Source organism: Panulirus ornatus, chromosome 64 (genome assembly GCF_036320965.1).
Source record: "Panulirus ornatus isolate Po-2019 chromosome 64, ASM3632096v1, whole genome shotgun sequence".
In the NCBI taxonomy this organism is placed as follows: Eukaryota; Metazoa; Arthropoda; class Malacostraca; order Decapoda; family Palinuridae; genus Panulirus; species Panulirus ornatus.
In genome coordinates, this window is record NC_092287.1 from 20,111,126 (window position 1) to 20,132,130 (window position 21,005).

Here is a 21,005-nt window from a genome sequence, read left to right on the forward strand (position 1 = left end):
GAGTTTAATACCATTTACATGAATCATTGGTCTTTGTAGTAATATGACAGTTTATTTTGCATTCATATAACACATTTGAACCGTGTGCCTTATTTATTTGTTATGTTTTCTGTCTTCGTGTCGAAAGGATAAATCACGAAATATAACACAATAACCCATCAAAAATAATTAGATTATGGTCCATATAGCATATCTTAATTATGATTATTGCCCATATAGCATATTTTGATTATATGTTCTTGTGACTATGTGAAGTGGTGAGGAAGATATAGGTAATTGTTCATTGAGGGTAGAAGGAGGGAAATGAGAACCCCTAATAATTTGATCATTCCCCTTCAGCTTCAATGACCTCCTGTAACCTTGTTAAGCATTGATGATACGACCGCCTTTTGTCTGCTCGAGCAGTTCCCACTCCTGCGTGCCATTACTACATGATCCGGGGTATCTTGTCCATTTGCAATGTTGCCTCCTACGTGTGTTGGACGAAATCTTATTTTTTTCCATTATAGAATATAACGCTGTGCGAAGCATTGCCTCTCCATGCAGCGTCGAGTTTTCGTTCTTGGTGGGATTCGTATGATGTGCGCCAGCTCTGTGAGGTCGGTTTCGCAAACTGAAACTTGGAGATGCAGGTCGTCCCGGAGAGAGCTATAGCATTGGTGTTGGAATCCACTGTTACTAATGCAAGGATACGTCCTCAAGTAATAGAGACTGGCTTGCCTAAGAGAGGCTATTGTTCACCATCATGTACACTGGCCTGCCTGAGAGAGGCTATTGTTCTCCATCATGTACACTGGCCTGCGAGGGGCTATTGTTTACCATCATGTACACTGGCCTGCGAGGGGCTATTGTTTACCATCATGTACACTGGCCTGCGAGGGGCTGTTGTTCTCCATCATGTACATGGCCTGCGAGGGGCTATTGTTCTCCATCATGTACACTGGCCTGCGAGGGGCTGTTGTTCTCCATCATGTACATGGCCTGCGAGGGGCTATTGTTTACCATCATGTACACTGGCCTGCGAGGGGCTGTTGTTCTCCATCATGTACACTGGCCTGCGAGGGGCTGTTGTTCGCCATACTATACAGTGACCTGCGAGGGGCTAACGTTCTCCATCATATACACTGGACATGCGAGGGGCTAATGTTCTCCATCATATACACTGGCCTGCGGGAGGCTGATGTTCTCTATTATATACATTGGCTTGCGAAGGGCTAATGTTCAACATCACATACACTGACCTGCGAGGGGCTACTGTTCTCCATCATATACACTGGCCTTTGAGGGGCTAATGTTCTCCATCATATACACTGGCCTTTGAGGGGCTAATGTTCTCCATCATATACACTGGCCTTTGAGGGGCTAATGTTCTCCATCATATACACTGGCCTTTGAGGGGCTACTGTTCTCCATCATATACACTGGCCTTTGAGGGGCTACTGTTCTCCATCACATACACTGGCCTTTGACGGGCTAATGTTCTCCATCATATACACTGGCCCGGAAGGGAATAATGTTCATCCTGGATATCTTTAACGCTACAACCGATCTACAAGCACCACCTTCACCTAGGAGTATTGTCCTCGAACCTGGCACGTCGCAACCAGTCTACAAGCACCACCCTCACCCAGGAGTAGCGTCCTGGACCCTGGGTAACGCCACAACCAGTCTACAAGCACCACCTTCCCCCAATGGCAGCGTCGTGAACCCTGGTTGCACCACAACCGATCTACAAGCATCATCTTTCCCTAGAAGTAGCGTCCTGGACCTTGGGTTGCACCAGGACTGGTCTACAAGCACCACATTCATCCAGGAGTAGTGTCCTTGCCATGCTAGCTCACCAACCGGTCTACCCTGGTAGTGCAACAACTGGTCTACAAGCACTACCTTCCCCAAGGATAAGCGCACTGGATCTTGGTAAAGCCGAAATCACTCTACAAGCACCACCTTCATCCAGAAGTAGCGACCTGGACCCTTGTTACGACAGAATGGGTCTACAACCAACACATTCACCTAGGAGTAGTGTACTCGAGCCTGGTAACTCGAAAACCAGTCTACAAGCATCATCTTCCTCAAAGAGTAACATCCTGGACCCTCGTAAAGCCACAACAGTTCTACAAGCACCAATTTCATCCAGGAGTAGCGTCCTGGACCATGGTAACGCCAAAACCGTGGACCGTGTTAATGTCCTGTATAAAAATAAGTTTAGCCAAAATGCACGTGTAAGTGTGTGTGTGTGTGTGTGTGTGTGTGTGTGTGTGTGTGTGTGTGTCAGAGGTGGAGGGAATGAGGAGAAGTGAGAGACCAAACTGGAGGAGGAGAGATGGAGTGAAAAAGACTTTGAGTGATCGGGGCCTGAACATGCAGGAGGGTGAAAGGCGTGCAAGGAATAGAGTGAATTGGAACGATGTGGTATACCGGGGTCGACGTGCTTTCAATGGATTGAACCAGGGCATGTGAAGCTTCTGGGGTAAACCATGGAAAGTTCTGTGGGGCCTGGATGTAGAAAGGGAGCTGTGGTTTCGGTGCATTATTACATGACAGCTAGAGACTGAGTGTGAACGAGTGTGGCCTTTGTTGTCTTTTCTAGTGCTACCTCGCACACATTGGGGGAGGGTTTTTTTAGTTCATGTGTGGCGGGGTGGCGATGGGAATGAATAAAAGGCAGACAGTATGAATTATGTACATGTGTATATATGTATATGTGTGTGTGTGTGTGTATATATATATGTATACGTTGAGATGTATAGGTATGTATATTTGCGTGTGTGGACGTGTATGTATATACATGTGTATGTGGGTGGGTTGGGCCATTCTTTCGTCTGTTTCCTTGCGCTACCTCGCAAACGCGGGAGACAGCGACAAAGCAAAATAAAAAAAAGAATGAAAATAAAAATATATATACTCTCCTTCTCATCAGTAACACTTCTTGATTTCCACCTACCGTATCCAGGTCACAAGGTGGGACATAATGAGGGCTGGTGAAGTAAAACTCCTTGTGCCGTGGGGTTGGGGTGGGGGGTTAGATGCGCTTTGGGGCTACAGTGGGTTGCTGTAGGAGACGGAGGCAGTGGAGGTATGGAGGGAGCGGCCAGTGTTTGCTGGTGGTGCAACCAGGAGACTGGACGCTTACTGGCGACAAACACACACACACACACGCTCCCTCCCACATAGTGTGTGTGTGTGTGTTGTGTTCTTTGCGTTCTGTCCCATTCTTCTCTCCCAGGTACTGTGCCATTTATCTGTATTTCTAAGTCATATCCAGTGGGTTCTGCTAGCGTTTCTTTCCCTAGTATCGTGTGTTCTGTCAACGCTTTTCTTCCAACTAGTGTCATGTGTTCCATCAGCGCTTCTCTTCCATTTCTTGTGCATTCTGGCAGTACTTCCCTCCCAGAATTCTGCTTTCTGTCAGCGCTGGTCTCCCAGGTGCTGTGCGTTCTGACAATACTTCTCTCCCAAAGTGCTGGTCGTTTTGTCAGAGGTTGTACCTACCCTGGGTGCAGTGCTTTCTGTCAGCTCTTCCCTTCCCAAGGCACTGTGAGTTCCCTAGCACTTCCTTTCCACGTAGTCTGTGTTCTGCCAGTGTTTCTTTCCCAGGCAATGTCCGTTCCGGCAGTTGAGTGGCAGCAACTCTCATCTGGGTATTGTGTGTTCTCTCTGCCCATCTCCTCCACGTAAGAATAGTTCTATCAAGTCTTCTATCTCCGTCTTTTCTAACCCCCCCGACTCTCCCCTAGCGCATCAAGGAAAGTGTATCATAGTTACGTATCTCATGGGTAATATCTTGATGTAAAGGCGGGAAAGATCCGATATAGTTCAGGGTGAGGCTGAAGTGATGTGAAGGCAATCTGATGCTGGTTTAGGAGAGGAGACGGCCTGGGAGGTGCGCGGTACGAAATGCACAGGTTGTGGAAAGAGAAGTACTGAGGTACAGCACGGTGGAATGAAGATTAAAGAAAGCTGGTGGGAAGAAGTATTAGAGCACTGCACTATGGGTGCAGTGAAACAATGTGTATCTTGCTCTCCAACAGAAGATGACATTAAAGAAACGAAGAGAGCAATAACCAATATGAGAGAAAGGAAATCTAAACCATAGAATGGCGCTCCTGTCTGTTCATTCCCCGATGCTTGTGTGTGTGTGTATACACACACACACACACACACACACACACACACACACACACACGTGCTATCAGCGGATTGACCCAGGGAATGTGAAGCGTCTGAAGTAAAGAACAGAGGACTGAGCCTTCGAGGGAATATCCTCACTTGGCCCCCTTCTCTTTTTCCTTCTTTGGAAAAAGTAAAACGGGAGGGGAGGATTTCCAGCCCCTCCCTCCCTCCCTCCCCTTTTAATCGCCTTCTACGAGACGCAGTATATGTTTTGTCAGTGGTATACTTGCTTGGGGCTGCGGGGGACCTGTGAACAAAGGTTGCTGAAATGTGAGGGAAGGACAAGCTCTTTACTTCTGCAGTTGGGGTTGGTGATTACTGATATACAGTGGTTTGGGTAGAAATAGTCAAGTTCTGTGGCTTAGAAGTGAGTGCTGAGCATGTTGAGTTGGGATTGTACTATGCGCGTTTGTGGTTGCTAAGCAACCAATGATTGTTTTGAATGCTAGGCAGCCAGTGATTGTTTTGAGTGCTAGGCAGCCAGTGATTGTCCTCGGTGTTAGGCAGCCAGTGATTGTTTTGAGTGCTAGGCAGCCAGTGATTGTTTTGAGTGCTAGGAAGCCAGTGATTGTTTTGAGTGCTAGGCAGCCAGTGATTGTTTTGAGTGCTAGGCAGCCAGTGATTGTTTTGAGTGCTAGGAAGCCAGTGATTGTTTTGAGTGCTAGGCAGCCAGTGATTGTCCTCGGTGCTAGGCAGCCAGTGATTGTTTTGAATGCTAGGAAGCCAGTGATTGTTTTGAGTGCTAGGCAGCCAGTGAGTGTCCTGGGTGCTAGGCAGCCAGTGAGTGTCCTGGGTGCACTGTCTTGTGTGTTCAGCAGCTTTGTTTATATTTTGCTTTCGAGAGAGTAAAAGATGACGCAGGTGAACCGTAATGTAAAGTGGAGCAGATGAATCGTTTGTAAAGGATATGTGATTCTTTTGCTTCCAATATAATTTTCCAAAAGAAGGGACGGAGAGGTGGGCCAAGTGAGGATATACCCTCTGAGGCTCACTCCTCTGTTCTTAACGCTACCTCGCTAACGAGGGATAGGGCGAACATACATATGAAAATATATATATGGAAATCCTCCCCTCTTGTTTTTTTTTAATTTTCCAAAAGAAGGAACAGAGAATTGGGCCAGGTGAGGGTATTCCCTCAAAGGCCCACTCCTCTGTTCTTAACGCTACCTCGCTAATGCGGGAAATGGCGAATAGTTTGAAAGAAAAGATATATATATATATATATATATATATATATATATATATATATATATATATATATATATATATATATATATATATATATATACCTGTCCATCTATCTATCTATCTATCTATCTATCTATCTATATATATATATATATATATATATATATATATATATATATATATATATATATATATATATATATATATATATATATATATATATCATTATTATTATTATTATTATCATTATTATTATTATTATTATTATTATTATTATTATTATTATTATTATCATACATAGTCGCTGTCTCCCGTATTAGCGAGGCAGCGCAAGGAAACAGACGAAAGAATGGCCCAACCCACCCACATACACATGTATATACATAAACGCTCACACATGCACATATACATACCTGTACATTTCAAACCACCGAAACCACAGCACCCTTTCCACAACCCCAGACGCTTCACATGCCCTGGTTCAATCCACTGATAGCACGCCGACCCCGGTGTATATATATATATATGTATATATATGAGTGTGTGTGTGTGTGTGTGTGTGTGTGTGTGTGTGTGTGTGTGTGTTATTGTTGTTGTTCTTATTATTTCTGTGCATGTTTTATGTAGCATACTACAATCACAATACTATACTTACTTCTTTATGATTTTCATGATAATATACCCACTGTGTCTGTCTTCCAGAAACTAACCAGCCACTAGCCAGCTACTTGACAAGCCAGCCAGATAACTAGCCACCCAGCTATCTATGCAGCCACCCAGCTAACTAGCCAGCCAACTATCTAACCAGCCACCCAGATAACTAGCCAGCCAGCTATCTAACCAGCCACCCAGCTAACTAGCCAGCCAGCTATCTATCCAGCCATCCAGCTAGCTAGCCAGCCAGCTACCTAACCAGCCACCCAGCTAACTAGCCAGCTAGCTATCTATTTAGCCACCCAGCTAGCTAACCGGTCAGCTGTCCACCCACTCATCCAGTTAGCCAGTCAGCTATCTACTTAGCCACCCAGCTAACTAGCCAGCCAGCTAACTAGCCAGCCATCCAGTTCGCCAGCTAACCACTGAGGCGGCCTGTCAACTCCTTAGAAGGCCAGATAACCAACCCGCCCACCAATTCTCTACCCAGTTAACCTGCTAAGCAACCGACCAGCCAGCCAGCTAGCCAGTCATCTACTGAACCAGCCATTCATCTATCCAGCCAGCCAATCATCTATCAAACCAGCCATTCATCTATCCAGCCAGCCAATCATCTATCAAACCAGCCATTCATTTATCCAGCCAGCAAGCCAGCTAGCCAATCATCTATCCAGCCAGTAAGCCAGCTAGCCAATCATCTATCCAGCCAGCAAGCCAGCTAGCCAATCATCTATCCAGCCAGTAAGCCAGCTAGTCAATCATCTATCCAGCCAGCAAGCCAGCTAGCCAATCATCTATCCAGCCAGCAAGCCAGCTAGTCAATCATCTATCCAGCCAGCAAGCCAGCTAGTCAATCATCTATCCAGCCAGCAAGCCAGCTAGCCAATCATCTATCCAGCCAGTAAGCCAGCTAGTCAATCATCTATCCAGCCAGCAAGCCAGCTAGCCAATCATCCATCCAGCCAGCAAGCCAGCTAGCCAATCATCTATCCAGCCAGCAAGCCAGCTAGCCAATCACCTATCAAACCAGCACATTCATCTATCCAGCCAGCCAATCATCTACACACTCACCCATCCATCCGGCCAGGCAGCCAGCCAACGAAGCCATCATGCGGGCGGTGGCAGTAACGATCTTGCTTCTGGGGAGCTTTACGAAGGAGGGTGAGTACCTGTCCCCCCCAACTTCCTCCCACCTCCTCCCTTGCCCCATCATCCCATTTCCCCTTGCCATCGCCCCATCTTCTGTGCCACGTCCTTAATCAGCCTATACCTCTTCCCCATCCAGTGAGCCCATCTCTCACTGCCCTTCAGCATTAACCAGGCCGCGCCCCCATCCCCAGAGAATCATAACCCTTGTCTCTGTGCTAACCCTCTGTAACCCCCAGAGAGCTGTAGCCTAAGTAAACCTGTCCTCTATCCCCCCAATGAGAGCTGTACTAACCACCTCCAACCCTCTGAAAGGAAAGGCTGTGTTTCCCTAAAGCGCTGAGCTGTGTGGCGCCTTCATCCGCAACCCTTAAAACCTTGGCGTGTACGACTGTACTACACTCACCCCTCGCCGGCAGGAGCAGCGGTGGAGTGCTACAAGTGTAGTGGCGGAGAGGACACCTGCGGGCAGCTCCAGCTGGAGGGGATGGCCAAGATGACGTGTGGCGGGTCCTGCTACATCAAGAAGGAACCTAAAGGTACGTGAGACCTGGTGTTATGGGCCTTGGACGCGCTGGATTTGCCGCGGTGAACGCTCTCTCTCTCTCTCTCTCTCTCTCTCTCTCTCTCTCTCTCTCTCTCTCTCTCTCTCTCTCTCTCTCTCTCTCGTGTACCGAGCTCAACGTTTATTTCTCTCTGGTGTTTAACCGACCATACACGCCCTCACCCACCTTAGTGTCAACAAATCATACCCTCATTAGGTTCGTCACAGCCTTCAAAAGAGTAGTGTAAAATGCAACATATCATTCATATCTACGGTAGAGGTTATAACACTATTCGATTCCCTTTATGTAGGGTCTTCCCCTATCACGATGATAACGAGAAGGTAGATACACCGGATAGAGAGAGTAAAAATGGTTAATAGAACAGTTGGATTATGGTTGAGCTAAGGTAGTGGAGGTGATAAGGTGGGGAGAGAGAGAGAGAGAGAGAGAGAGAGAGAGAGAGAGAGAGAGAGAGAGAGAGAGAGAGAGAGAGAGAGAGAGAGAGAGAGAGATTATGGTGTAGAGGGATCATGTAGGAGGAAGGGGGTTGTGGGATAGGTGTTGTAGTAAATAAGATTGTAAGAATCAAACAGCGTCTTCCGTCCTGGAATTAAAACCTAGAATGAATTCTTTTAGGAATTACGAGAGGAAGAGTCGTTGCCATCCAGCTTTTGAGGTGATAGTCTCGATCATTAACATAATCCCTTTTCCTCCAACAGGGTTAATCATCGCCCGTGACTGCAACCCTTTCCAGGTGCACGCAGACTGCACAGAAAACGACGACCGAGATATCACCTGCTACTGTAACGTAGATGGCTGTAATTCAGATGGTTCCTTGGACCTCAGCCTGCCTCTCCTGGCTCTGGCTGTCCTCCTTCAACAGTTGATGTAGACCAAGGATATCAGAACTATGCTCAGCGCCAGCTAATGTGGGCAGAAGAATGAAGAGCTTCACGTTCCAAAACATCTTGATGATGTACACCACGACCTGATTTCTATGGGAGAGGACTTTAACCCCTCAAACTGCACCAGCTAATGTGGACTCAAGACCTAAGAGTCTCACCTCGAACACCAGCAAACGTAAACCAGGCATTCTGAGGAGGCTAAACTTATCATCCAACACCACTTGATGTCCACACAAACAAACACAAACTAGGAATTCTGAGGAGGCTAAGCTTATCATCCAACACCACTTGATGATGTTCACCTGGATATGTTTTAAGAAAGGGGAGGGAATTTACCATCCTGCACCAGCTGGTGAGGGACCGACGATTAGAGGGTCAGATCCTTTGGCACCACTCGGAGTAGGTAAGAGTTTCGGTGCCTCAGTTATCCTGTCACAAATACTTAGTGTAAACTATGATTAAGTAGATGTACCTTTCGTACACTTAGTGCAAAACCATATCACAGAACGACACAACTCATGCATGTCCTACTTACAAAACAATTGCACTGAAAACATATCTATCAGCTATCATACTTACGATGAATGAAATTAAAACATACCCAGCAGCCGGTAGGTCTGAATGTAATCCAAAATTCCCTTCATGTCGAACGAATTTCTCGTGATATACGTATATTGCACTTGGAACTTCCTCTCTCAGCGGTTGCTGACACTGTGGTACTCGCTTTCGCACAACACCAATCGCTCAGAACTAATATTCTTGGTCACGGGGAAAAGTTTTATCACTCGCAGACAAAGATTTACTGACACACGAAGAGGATCAGACAGTCCTAATGTGGGGTCGAGAATCGAAACTGTTCCGAATCCTCTGTATCTCCTTATCGACACAGGGGGATCAGTACAGCTTCGATCAAGCGTGCGTCCCACTAGTGCCTATCTCTACTGTTGTTACTGTTACAACCTGTAGGCAAGAGGAAGTAAAACGACCTGCTGGACAGGTTCCTCTGGTGGAGGATGAGAGATCCTTGCTCAGTGTTACGGTGCACCTTCGGGAACCGTGAAACAAACTGGTGCTTCAGGCCTGGCCTTGCGAACACTATAAACCATTGCACGAGACCTCTAAAAAGAAGCCTCGAAACTAAACATACCCCTTGTGGTGTAACAAGCTAAAAGCTTCACTTAGGCTATAAGTAAGAGGGCAGGACTAATCATGAACGAATCAGAAAGGACATCTGTCCACAACTGTTTCTTCGCTAGTGGTACGTAAGTAAGCCACTGGAACATTACTTTGATCATCCATATTACCAGACTATAGAGCGGTAGAAGTGGGAATAACATGTTCAACGATAATAACTCTACTAATTCCACAGTCTGGAACGATAAGATTTCCTAATATACGATTCTTTTTCATTCACAACATCTGAGGCAACCCTTATGAATTATGCAAGTTTTGTAACTTGCTAGTGTGTGTGTGTGTGTGTGTGTGTGAGCAATACCCGCAGTGCAACTACCTCTTTGTACATTACTGGTAAAAGGAAGATCTGATCCCGAGAATCCATTATCTATTGAACTTTCTAAACCATTAATTAGCTTTTTACAAACTCTATACTGCTGACCTCACTGTGTCCCCTTCTTTTCTTCCCAGTCTGTTCCAACTATCCAGCAGCAGACCTATACTCCTTTACGTCCTTTCCAACCAGCTCCGTGTAGTGTGGCCTCTGGATACTCTACCTCTCTGTCTCATGAAGAACAACTGTTCACCGTAGATGTCGTCCATCTAATCAAGAAACTTCAAAGTGTCATCGTAACTCAGATCTCTTAATTTAGGTACACTGTAGCTCACCCTCCACTGTGGCCTGACCCATATGGTTCAGGTTCAAGATTCTGCCATCATATTCAAGGGTCATGTACCGTCGTCCTCAAGGGTCGTGTACCGTCGTGTACCGTCGTGTACCTCAAGGGTCGTAGAGTGTTACTTAAAAGTTCAAAACGTTATGCAAGTTATTTTTAGCGTTATATAAGGAGTTTGATATTGGTTCATAAGAAAGATACAAGTCAATAGTAGTATCAAAGATCATAATTCTTGGAAATAGATGATATAGCGAGCATTCCTGCCCGACGACAGTGTGCCACACTGAATATACGAATTACAGGAAGAATGACAAAACCAGACTCAGGGAGGCAACTTCTACGAAAATGGTGTTGTATATAACCAGCTTCTGACCGAATGGAGAGAAAAAAAAAAAAATCAATAAATTAACAATGAAATGCATCATGTAGTACTTGACTCCGAATACGATAGGCGTTAAGAGAAAAAAAGTTTAACTGATTTCTCTCTTAAGTATGAGGCAAACGTATGTGGGACGAAGATCTGTGAATTTCGTTCTTGGTCTCAGACACAAAGAGGTCAGGGGAACTGTTCTGTGAAGGGGCATGAGAAAAGAATGCTAATCATTCGTGTGTCTTTGCCAAAATATTTTACTTTTCAATCAGTAGAATCATGATACTACCCGAAGTTTTTTTTTTTTCTTTTCAAAGTTACAAAGCGAAACAGTTGAGGGAAAACTTGAACAACTTAAAAGTCACTGATTCGTCTCTTAAGTATGGACAACTTGAAGCCACGGATGCGTCTCTTAAGTTGCCTGATAGATTATTGTTTACTAAGCATGTGTTGTGATGTCTTGGGTTGTAGAGTAACGTCCTTGGACACATTGCAATGAACACATACAAACACCAAATTGGCCTGAAGGCACATACAAGCACACAGACACACACGCACTCCAGACAAACGCATTCGCGAGGTATCATAGGCGTACATATACACAGACATACACCAAGAATCACACACACGCCTCGTCCAACCCTCGATTGGAATGGGCGTGTATCAGTAACGCTCTCTGGCCACCATTGGTCAGCTGTCGACCTGAACTATCAGAGATGTGGTCGTTTCACTGGAAACACCAAAACAGTGGCGAATACTCCGTCGTAACTATGACCAGTGACGTGGTGAAAACCAGCGACTCGGTAAAAATCTCGTTGAGGAGGAGAAGGTGCGATCGTACGTCTAGCGTAAACACCATCACACTGACAGACAGTACGGTCACCAAGACTGACCCACTTCCCTAACCATGATCGCCTTGTACCAACCAGTGCTCGTACACAGACACAAGAAATAGTCCTATACCTGCTATTGTGACTGTCATAAACAATTCAGGCACTAGTGCACAACGAAGCAAATAAATAGCTTAGTTTTCCTACGGTTATGTGTATGTCAACAAACGCGATCATATACATCGCTTAATGTCCCCCGCTGAACGAATAATGTATGTCAACACAATATTAATTCTACTCCAACATTATGTACCTATACATCACTTGATGTCTAACTCATCACCATTAAATGTATAATGTACCGAACCTTAAGATATGCTCAGTAAAACTTCCTGTACTGTGTGGATATACCTCACTCACGTGCTTCTCCTGAGCGTAAAAGCATCCAGCCCCTCCTTGATTCCAAGCTCTTTTGTGACTGATTAACAAGTTATCATTATGATTTTCCCCTCGTCCATTGTTGTAGATTATGAACTGCATACATTTAGCGGAATGGTTGACTGATTTCAATAAGCCATAGTGTAGCGGTTAGCGTTCCTGGAAGTGACGCATTCAGGGACTGTCCAGGGTCGAGTGCATAGGTTCGAATCCTAGTTACAGCGATCGGTCCACACTCAACCCAGCTGTTCATCGGATGGTCGATGAAATGGGTACCTGACTCAGGCTAGGGTGTATATATATATATATATATATATATATATATATATATATATATATATATATATATATATATATATATATATCAACCATTTCCCGCGTTAGCGAGGTAGCGTTAAGAACAGAGGACTGAGCCTTAGATAAAAATCCTCACTTGGCGCCCTTCTCTGTTCCTTCTTCTGGAAAAGTAAAACTGGAGGGGAGTATTTCCAGCCCCCCCGCTCCCTCCCTTTTTAGTCGCCTTCTACGACACGCAGGGAATACGTGGGAAGTGTTCTTTCTCCCCTGCCCGTGCGTGTTAGTGTCAAAGTGGGCTGTCGTCTGTGTACCTAACAGGGATATTGATTGAGCTGGTGTCCGTGGCGACCCTTCCCCCCAGTCAAGTGTGGCGCCAACCACCACCACCACCACCACAATTACCATCACACAAACCCCAGCCACCACTATTACTGCCATCACCACCACCTCACCATCACATACTCCACCATCACGAGCACACATCACCACGACCACCACCTCCAACACCATATTTTCACACCACCACACAATGCCTAATTCTACCACCAACACACTACCACCATCGCCACCACCACTGCAGATATCACCAGCCACTACCACAACCACTACCCCTAATAGTTATATCACCACCACTAACGCCACCATTAACACCACCACACCAACGCCACCATTATCACCATCATCATCAACATGACCACAGTCACTACCAACCATTACTGACACCAACACAGCACCAGCACCACATTACTGCCACCACTACCTCTACCACCCGACAACCACCCCTACTGCCACCATTACTGACACCAACACAACACCAGCACCACATTACTGCCACCACTACCTCTACCACCCGACAACCACCATCACTACCACCATTACTGACACCAACACAGCACCACCACCATTACTGCCACCACTACCTCTACCACCTGACAACCACCATCACTACCACCATTACTGACACCAACACAGCACCAGCACCACATTACTGCCACCACTACCTCTACCACCCGACAACCACTACCACTACCACCATTACTGACACCAACACAGCACCACCACCATTACTGCCACCACTACCTCTACCACCTGACAACCACCACCACTACCACCATTACAGACAGCACCACAGCACCACCACCATTACTGCCACCACTACCTCTACCACCTGACAACCACCATCACTACCACCATTACTGACACCAACACAGCACCACCACCATTACTGCCACCACTACCTCTACCACCTGACAACCACCATCACTACCACCATTACTGACACCAACACAGCACCAGCACCACATTACTGCCACCACTACCTCTACCACCTGACAACCACCATCACTACCACCATTACTGACCAACACAACACCAGCACCACATTACTGCCACCACTACCTCTACCACCTGACAACCACCACCACTACCACCATTACTGACACCAACACAACACCAGCACCACATTACTGCCACCACTACCTCTACCACCTGACAACCACCACCACTACCACCATTACTGACACCAACACAGCACCAGCACCACCACCATTACTGCCTCTACCACCTGACAACCACCACCACTACCACCATTACTGACACCAACACAACACCAGCACCACATTACTGCCACCACTACCTCTACCACCTGACAACCACCATCACTACCACCATTACTGACACCAACACAGCACCAGCACCACATTACTGCCACCACTACCTCTACCACCTGACAACCACCACCACTACCACCATTACTGACACCAACACAACACCAGCACCACATTACTGCCACCACTACCTCTACCACCCGACAACCACCCCTACTGCCACCATTACTGACACCAACACAACACCAGCACCACATTACTGCCACCACTACCTCTACCACCTGACAACCACCACCACTACCACCATTACTGACACCAACACAACACCAGCACCACATTACTGCCACCACTACCTCTACCACCTGACAACCACCACCACTACCACCATTACTGACACCAACACAACACCAGCACCACATTACTGCCACCACTACCTCTACCACCCAGCAACCACCACCACTACCACCATTACTGACAGCACCACCTTTACTGTCACCTCTACCACGGCATTTTTTTTTTATTGCTTTTGTTAAGATGTACAATTAGGCTTTATAAAGTTATGAGAGATGTGTTTACTGAACCATTATGTGCATATATCAAGACTACTGTTACACATGTATGGAGGCCATGATTACATCTGTACTTTCTGATGTACATATACACTCAATCATAATCAATTTAATGCAGAATAAACAATTTATCATGAAAATTTCCCTCGAAAAAATATCTAGGTAAAAAAAGGACAATGATTCATGTTTATTTTGTACGGAGGGACGTGCAATTTCTGGATTATAAGCTGTCATAATCTCATGTAGTGTTAGCTAACTCGAGCGTTGGCATGGCTCATACTCACGTATGGCAAACATTATTATTTTTCCTTTTTAGCTGTTGTACTATGATAGCGAATGTGTCTGGCGAAATCTAATGAAATTGAACTTTAGACTTTCCAGATATATCGTTCAGGCATCACACATATGGAGTTTGCATGCCAAAATTTTCGATAATTGTTATTACTATCCACAAGGTGGGAAACAGCGAATAAGTTTGAAAGATACTTTCCGAATTCATGCATATTTTTTTTTTCTATCGTTCCTATGAGTTCCATAAGTATCGTAATTTTACGCACGTCTTAAAAGGAAGAGGGTGGCGTAAAACACAGACAGTATACAATGGTTCGGGGTCACATAGCCTAGCCAAGCAGCTATGGTCACCACGGAGCAAAAGAACTCCGGTAACTCGTACATAGCAATCTCACACTACTCATTTGTGGTCTCTACCTACATCCTTGGGTCTCCCTACTGTTGCATGAATAACTGCCAAATCATCTTGTACAGTCCCAAACTGGACGCAGATTAGAAGGTAATGAGTTACCCACACGCGCAATGTGAAGTTGGAAAGCAAATGTCCGATGAAATAGACAGGAAGAGTACGTGGTTCCCAAGTGGACAGACTAGGAAGGTAATAGATAGCCAGTGGGTCCTTTTTTTTTCGTGCTGAAGACTCCAATCACGGCCAGAAGTCCACATCAAGGCCGGGCCTAAATTGAAATATATAGAGAATTATGAAACGGAAAAAGAAAAGACAAGGGAAGGTAACAGGGTAGTCTGGAACTTGAGCTAAAGTTAGACTAGACTAAGAAGAGGAATGTGTCTGACTAATTAGGGAACATAGCTCAACAAATGAAGCTAGTCTGGGAAAAGGCAACCCAAAAGTTGGCCTAACCAAGTTTCTGGGAATTAATACGTCAAATTTGTCGATAAACTGGGAACGTGTGTGATAGGCTAGTCAAGAAATGACTTCCAGCAAGTTAGTCTGGTGAAGGGACAGGCCAACAAGAAGTCAGGGCGGTCGTGGAAAAGGAATCCAACAAATTAAGTTGATCGTGGAACAGGGATTCAACAAGTTAAGTTGATCGTGGAACAGGATTTCAACAAGCCAGGTTGGTTGTGAAACAGGAATCCAACAGGTCAAATTGGTCGTGGAACAGGAATCCAACAGGTCAAATTGGTCGTGGAACGGGAATCCAACACGTCATACTGACCATAGAGCTAAAATCCAACAGCCTTTGGTCTGGGAATAGATAATCTAAAGGCATAAGCTCTTCAGGAACCCAAAACTCTTGGCAAATTGTCCAAGAAACTGGCATCAAGCACGCTGGGCCATTGGACAAATAACAACCCAATGAGTCTGTGTTGATCGGGAAGACAGGATGTTCGAAGAAATTCACATTAGACAGGTCAACACTGACGAAAGGCAGGAATTTATCGAGACTGACCGGAATATGGATCGACCATGTTAATTTCGCTGGGAAAACAGAAAATCAGTACGACAAGGTGGAATGGCAACAGAAACCAGCAAGAGAAGATGGATTAATGACAGAAACCAGTAAGACAAGGTGGAATGGTAACAAAAAGGTGGGTTCTGTAAGGTTCGAAGATTATTCTAATCATGTAAAATAACAAGAGACACAATTCAAGCTGATCGGGAGAGTAAATATTCAATAAGGTAAGGTGACTGAGCAACAGGGACCTATTTAACCTGGTTATAATCGTCGACGAATGATCAGACAGGTTAGCCTGGGAGGAGAAATTCAACAGATTCTTAGTCGGTGGAGGGGAAAACAGACCCAACTAGTCAGAAGCTTTTCTAGTTGGAAAGTGAGCTGGAAAGGAAGAGTACCTGGTGCCCAACTAGACAGACCGGGACGGTAATAGACAGCCAGTTGGTCTCTATTTTCATGCTGAAGGCTCCAGTCACGCACAAAGGTCCACATAAAGGCCGGGCCTAAATTGAAATATAGATATAATTATGAAATGGAAAAAGAAAAGGGAAAGTATTTACGAGTTTTAGAGGAAGGGAAACCCTGTCTTTTAAGATGTGCCAGATCATAGTTATTGGGAAAGACAGGTAACAGTAGAGAATTCCAAAGCTTTGACGTGTAGGGAAAGAAGTAGGAATCAAAACGGCCCACCCTTCAGTTGCCGTTGGCCATATGGTAATCATGAGACGCAACAGCTTGTCAAGTATTGCGTGGTCTAGCTATTGTGTAGGCACACAAGCAGCTAGCTCTCGGGAGCAAAAGCCAAAGTAATGCCTATAGAAGAGGGAAAGTAAACTAACATTGTGGCGAAGGGCAAGGTCAAATTTGGAAGTTAGCCGAAGACACTTTATAAGTCGGACCGCTTTCGACTCGACTCTGTCGAGTAAGGATGCAGAGCTAGAACCATCCCAAGTGTGAGAGCAGTACTCCATACAAGGACAAATCAATTTCCTGTATAAACGAAGCAACTGTTCAAAATAGAAGTTTCGACATCTAAACAGGACATCCAGTTTTTTAGAGACAGACTTAGCTATTCCCGTAATGTGAGGTTTTCAAGAAAGAGTAGATGTTACAGTAACACCAAGTATGTTCAATGAGTTAAAAGGTGGAATTACAGAACTGTCAAAGGAGAAACGAGAGTTGTGAGAGTTTTCGATAGAGATAGGTAGAAATTGGGTCTTGGAGGCATTAAACTTAACAAGTTTTTGTGTACCCCACTGAGATATCCTGTCCAAGTCTGAGTTTATTGAGGAAGCTGTGTCGAGACGAGATGCAAATCGAGAGAGAAGAGTGAGAAGTGAAAGATGTGGATGAACGCAGTGTTGAGGCGTCAGCGTATGAGTACATTGGATTATTTGTGGAGGAGAGGAAATCGTTGAAAAGAAAGGAGAAAAAGTGTAGGGGACAGAACAGAACCCTGAGGGTCACCGCTGTTGATGGAAAAAGGAGGAGGCTGATCCATCAACAACCACTGGAGAGGAGGCTAGATATGGAGCAAAGTGAGGGAGGAAAGCCAAAAGAGGGGAGATTAGAGATACGACCCCAACCCAGTCAAAAGCCTTAGGTACATGTCAAGAACAACTCCATATGACCCCCCAAAATCTTTCAGGGATGATGACCAGACATTAGAAAGATACGAAAGAATATCACTAATGGATCTCGCCATACGGAAGCCATAGTGGTGACCAGAGAGTTTCTGAAGACTGAGTTTCGAGGTGTCTAAGGGTATGAGAGTTGAGGAAGGATTCACATAACCAGGGGTAACACACAGCTAGGAGTCAGACTGGGAGAGTAACAGACATCAGGCTAGTCTGAGCAGTATGGTAACAGACACCCTTACTGGATGGTAAAGACACAGTTACCTATTACATCCAGTAGGTAGGAGGAACAAGACCAGTTCTATTCTTTGCTCACCCCAGATGTTACAGAGCTGTGATATACAACATGGCAGCAAGGTTTCATAATGTCCAACAGATATATCAACTTTAGTACGCCAGTGGCTTTGCTTTCTTCCCCAGTTGTATGAACTACAAGGAGAAGCTCTCAAGAACTAGATTAGCCGAGTTTAAATCCAGCTGTGACAGTATGCACAAAATGCACGATTTTTTTTTGTTCAGGTATAAGTTTTTCGGTGTTTGAAGCAGGGCAAAACATCAGTGAGCGATATGACAAAAATACCCACTGTATGTTTACAATTACACAAGTTGGACCTTTTTTTTTTTCTTATGACAATAGCACACAGCAGTGAACCACTAAAATTCCGTTCATGAGCTGACTTTTCAGAGCAGCAAAGAAATGTAATGGGAGTTGAAGCGTTGGTAATTCTTCCCTAGAGAGACTCCGCAGCTGAATGTCTTACAATATCTCATATATTTTCACAACAGCTTGATCTCCTTCTTCACCTTTACTCTTGAGCTTTGTTTCACTTAGACGCAAAATATCTGGAGACCTTCCCTCAAACACTACCTGCCTTTCCTTTCTACCAGTCTTCCAGGGCTGCACTAACATTTATCAACAAACGAAAAGACTGAAGTGGACCTAGGATATTTAGAAGGGGGGAGGGGCTCTAAACACAGTGGCGTGGAGGTGGAGGGAGGTCTGGGAATGGAACACTTTCACCAGGTCTGTTTTGGTTGCTGTTCTTACTACAACAATCGCATTACGCATTCTTGTGACATCACAGACGGGGCCCAGCTGCATGGAAGGTGTTTAACTGCCCCCATCTCCCCCAGATTTAGTACAAACAAAAGTGACCTTCCACTTGCAGTTTAATCTCGATCAGTCAGAGTCCTGTAATAGTATTGATAATAATGATGATATATATATATATATATATATATATATATATATATATATATATATATATATATATATATATATATATGTGTGTGTGTGTGTGTGTGTGTGTGTGTGTGTGTGTGTGTAATTCTATGTGGCATTTATAGATCTGGAGAAGGTAATTGATAGGGTTGATTGATAGAGATGCTTTGTGGAAGAACTTAAGAATATGTGGTGTGGGAGGAAGCTGCTTGAAACAGGTTATTTTTTCTATATTTTTTAATCAAGGGTGTAAGGTGTGCGAACGAGTAGGGAGAGAGTGACTGGTTCACAGCGAGGGTCGGTATGCATCAGGGGTGTGTGATGTCCCCATGGTTGTTTAATTTGTTTATGGATGAGGTGGTTAGGGAGGCAAATGCAAGAGTTTTGGAGAGAGGGGCGAGTATGCAGTCTGTTGGAGATGAGAGGGCCTAGGAAGTGAGTCAGTTGTTGTTCGCCGATGATACACCTCTGGTGGCTGATTCGAGGGAGAAACTGCAGAAGTTAGTGACTGATTTTGGAAGTGTGTGAAAAGAGCAAGTTGAGAGTAAATGTGAATAAGAGCAAGGTTATTTGGTTCAGTATGGTTAAGGACAAGTTAATTGGGATGTAAGATTGAATGGAGAAAAACTGGAGGAAGTTATTTAGATATATGGGAGTGGACTTAGCAGCGATGGGAACCGTGGAAGCGGAAGTGTGTCATAGGGTGAGGGAGAGGGCAAAGGCTCTTAGGGTGATGAAGAATACGTGGAAGGAAAGAACGTCATCTCGGAGACTAAAAATTAGTATGTTTGAAGGAATAGTAGTTCCAACAATATTATATGATCGCGAGGCATGGGCTATGGATAGGGTTGTACGGAGGAGGGTGGATGTGTTGGAAATTAAATGTTTGAGGTTAATATGTGATGTGAGGTCATTTGATCGAGTAAGGAATGGAAAGGTAAGAAATGTGTGGTAATAAAGAGTGTGACTGAGAGAGCAGAAGAGGGTGTGTTGAAATGGTTTGGATACATGGAAAGATTGAGTGAGGAAAGGTTGACAAAGAGGATATCTGTGTCAAAGATGGAGGGAACAAGGAGAAGCGGAGACCAAATTGGAGGTGGAGGGATGGAGTGAAAAAAATTTTGAGTGATCGGGGCCTGGGCATGCAGGAGGGTGAGATGCTTGCACGCAATAGACTGAATTGGAATGATGTGGTATACCAGGGTCGACGTGCTGTCTATGGACTGAACCAGGGCATATGAAACGATTGGGGTAAACTATGGAAAGGTCTGCGGGACCTGGATGTGGATAGAGAGCTGTGGTTTCGGTGATTTATACATGTCAGCTAGAGACTGAGTGTGAACGAATGTGGCCTTATTTGTCTGCCTTCCTGGCGCTACCTCACTGACGCAGGAAACGACGATCAAAGTATAATACACACACACACACACACACACATATATATATATATATATATATATATATATATATATATATATATATATATATATATATATTGTCTAAAACCGTTTCCAAAACAGTACTTCCCAACTTCTGACAACTTAGTTGTAATATCCTAGCCATGTCGCCTTTGTTCAATTTCCCGATGCACTTTGAACATTTCGATCAAGGTTTGCTGTCCAAAAGAAAGGAATTTTGGGAATTCTTTTTTGAATCGGTACTTCATTAAAATAATCTTTCACAATACTTTTTTTTTTGTAAGAGGTGGAGAAGACCTGAGTAAATGTGAATAGAGGTATGAACGTATGTGACTTTAAGATCCCAGAAAACCCATGGAAGGAGCTTAAAGCTTTGAACAAAAAGTTGGGAAAGGAAAGTCCAATTGTCATCTCGCCTATCTGGCAACACAACTGAGATGCTGC

General features: G+C 44.8%; 1 protein-coding gene across 1 annotated transcript; it reads left to right on the plus strand.

Annotated features, from left to right (window-relative positions):
* Positions 1 to 3,089: 3,089 nt before the first annotated feature.
* LOC139746158 (uncharacterized) lies at positions 3,090 to 10,730 on the plus strand. Its single transcript, XM_071657025.1, has 4 exons — positions 3,090 to 3,226; positions 6,064 to 7,176; positions 7,581 to 7,700; positions 8,426 to 10,730. Exons 2-4 carry the CDS (start codon positions 7,125 to 7,127, stop codon positions 8,596 to 8,598), a joined length of 345 nt encoding a protein of 114 aa, XP_071513126.1. The 5' UTR covers positions 3,090 to 3,226; positions 6,064 to 7,124; the 3' UTR covers positions 8,599 to 10,730.
* Positions 10,731 to 21,005: the final 10,275 nt, after the last annotated feature.

What these genes read in the sequence shown, in the direction of transcription:
- LOC139746158 (XM_071657025.1), top strand. Translation starts at nt 7,125, where the DNA reads ATGCGGGCGGTGGCAGTAACGATCTTGCTTCTGGGGAGCTTTACGAAG. An exon ending in GGGGAGCTTTACGAAGGAGG is followed by an intron (nt 7,177 to 7,580) that starts GTGAGTACCTGT and finishes CCTCGCCGGCAG; the next exon opens with GAGCAGCGGTGGAGTGCTAC. An exon ending in CATCAAGAAGGAACCTAAAG is followed by an intron (nt 7,701 to 8,425) that starts GTACGTGAGACC and finishes TTCCTCCAACAG; the next exon opens with GGTTAATCATCGCCCGTGAC.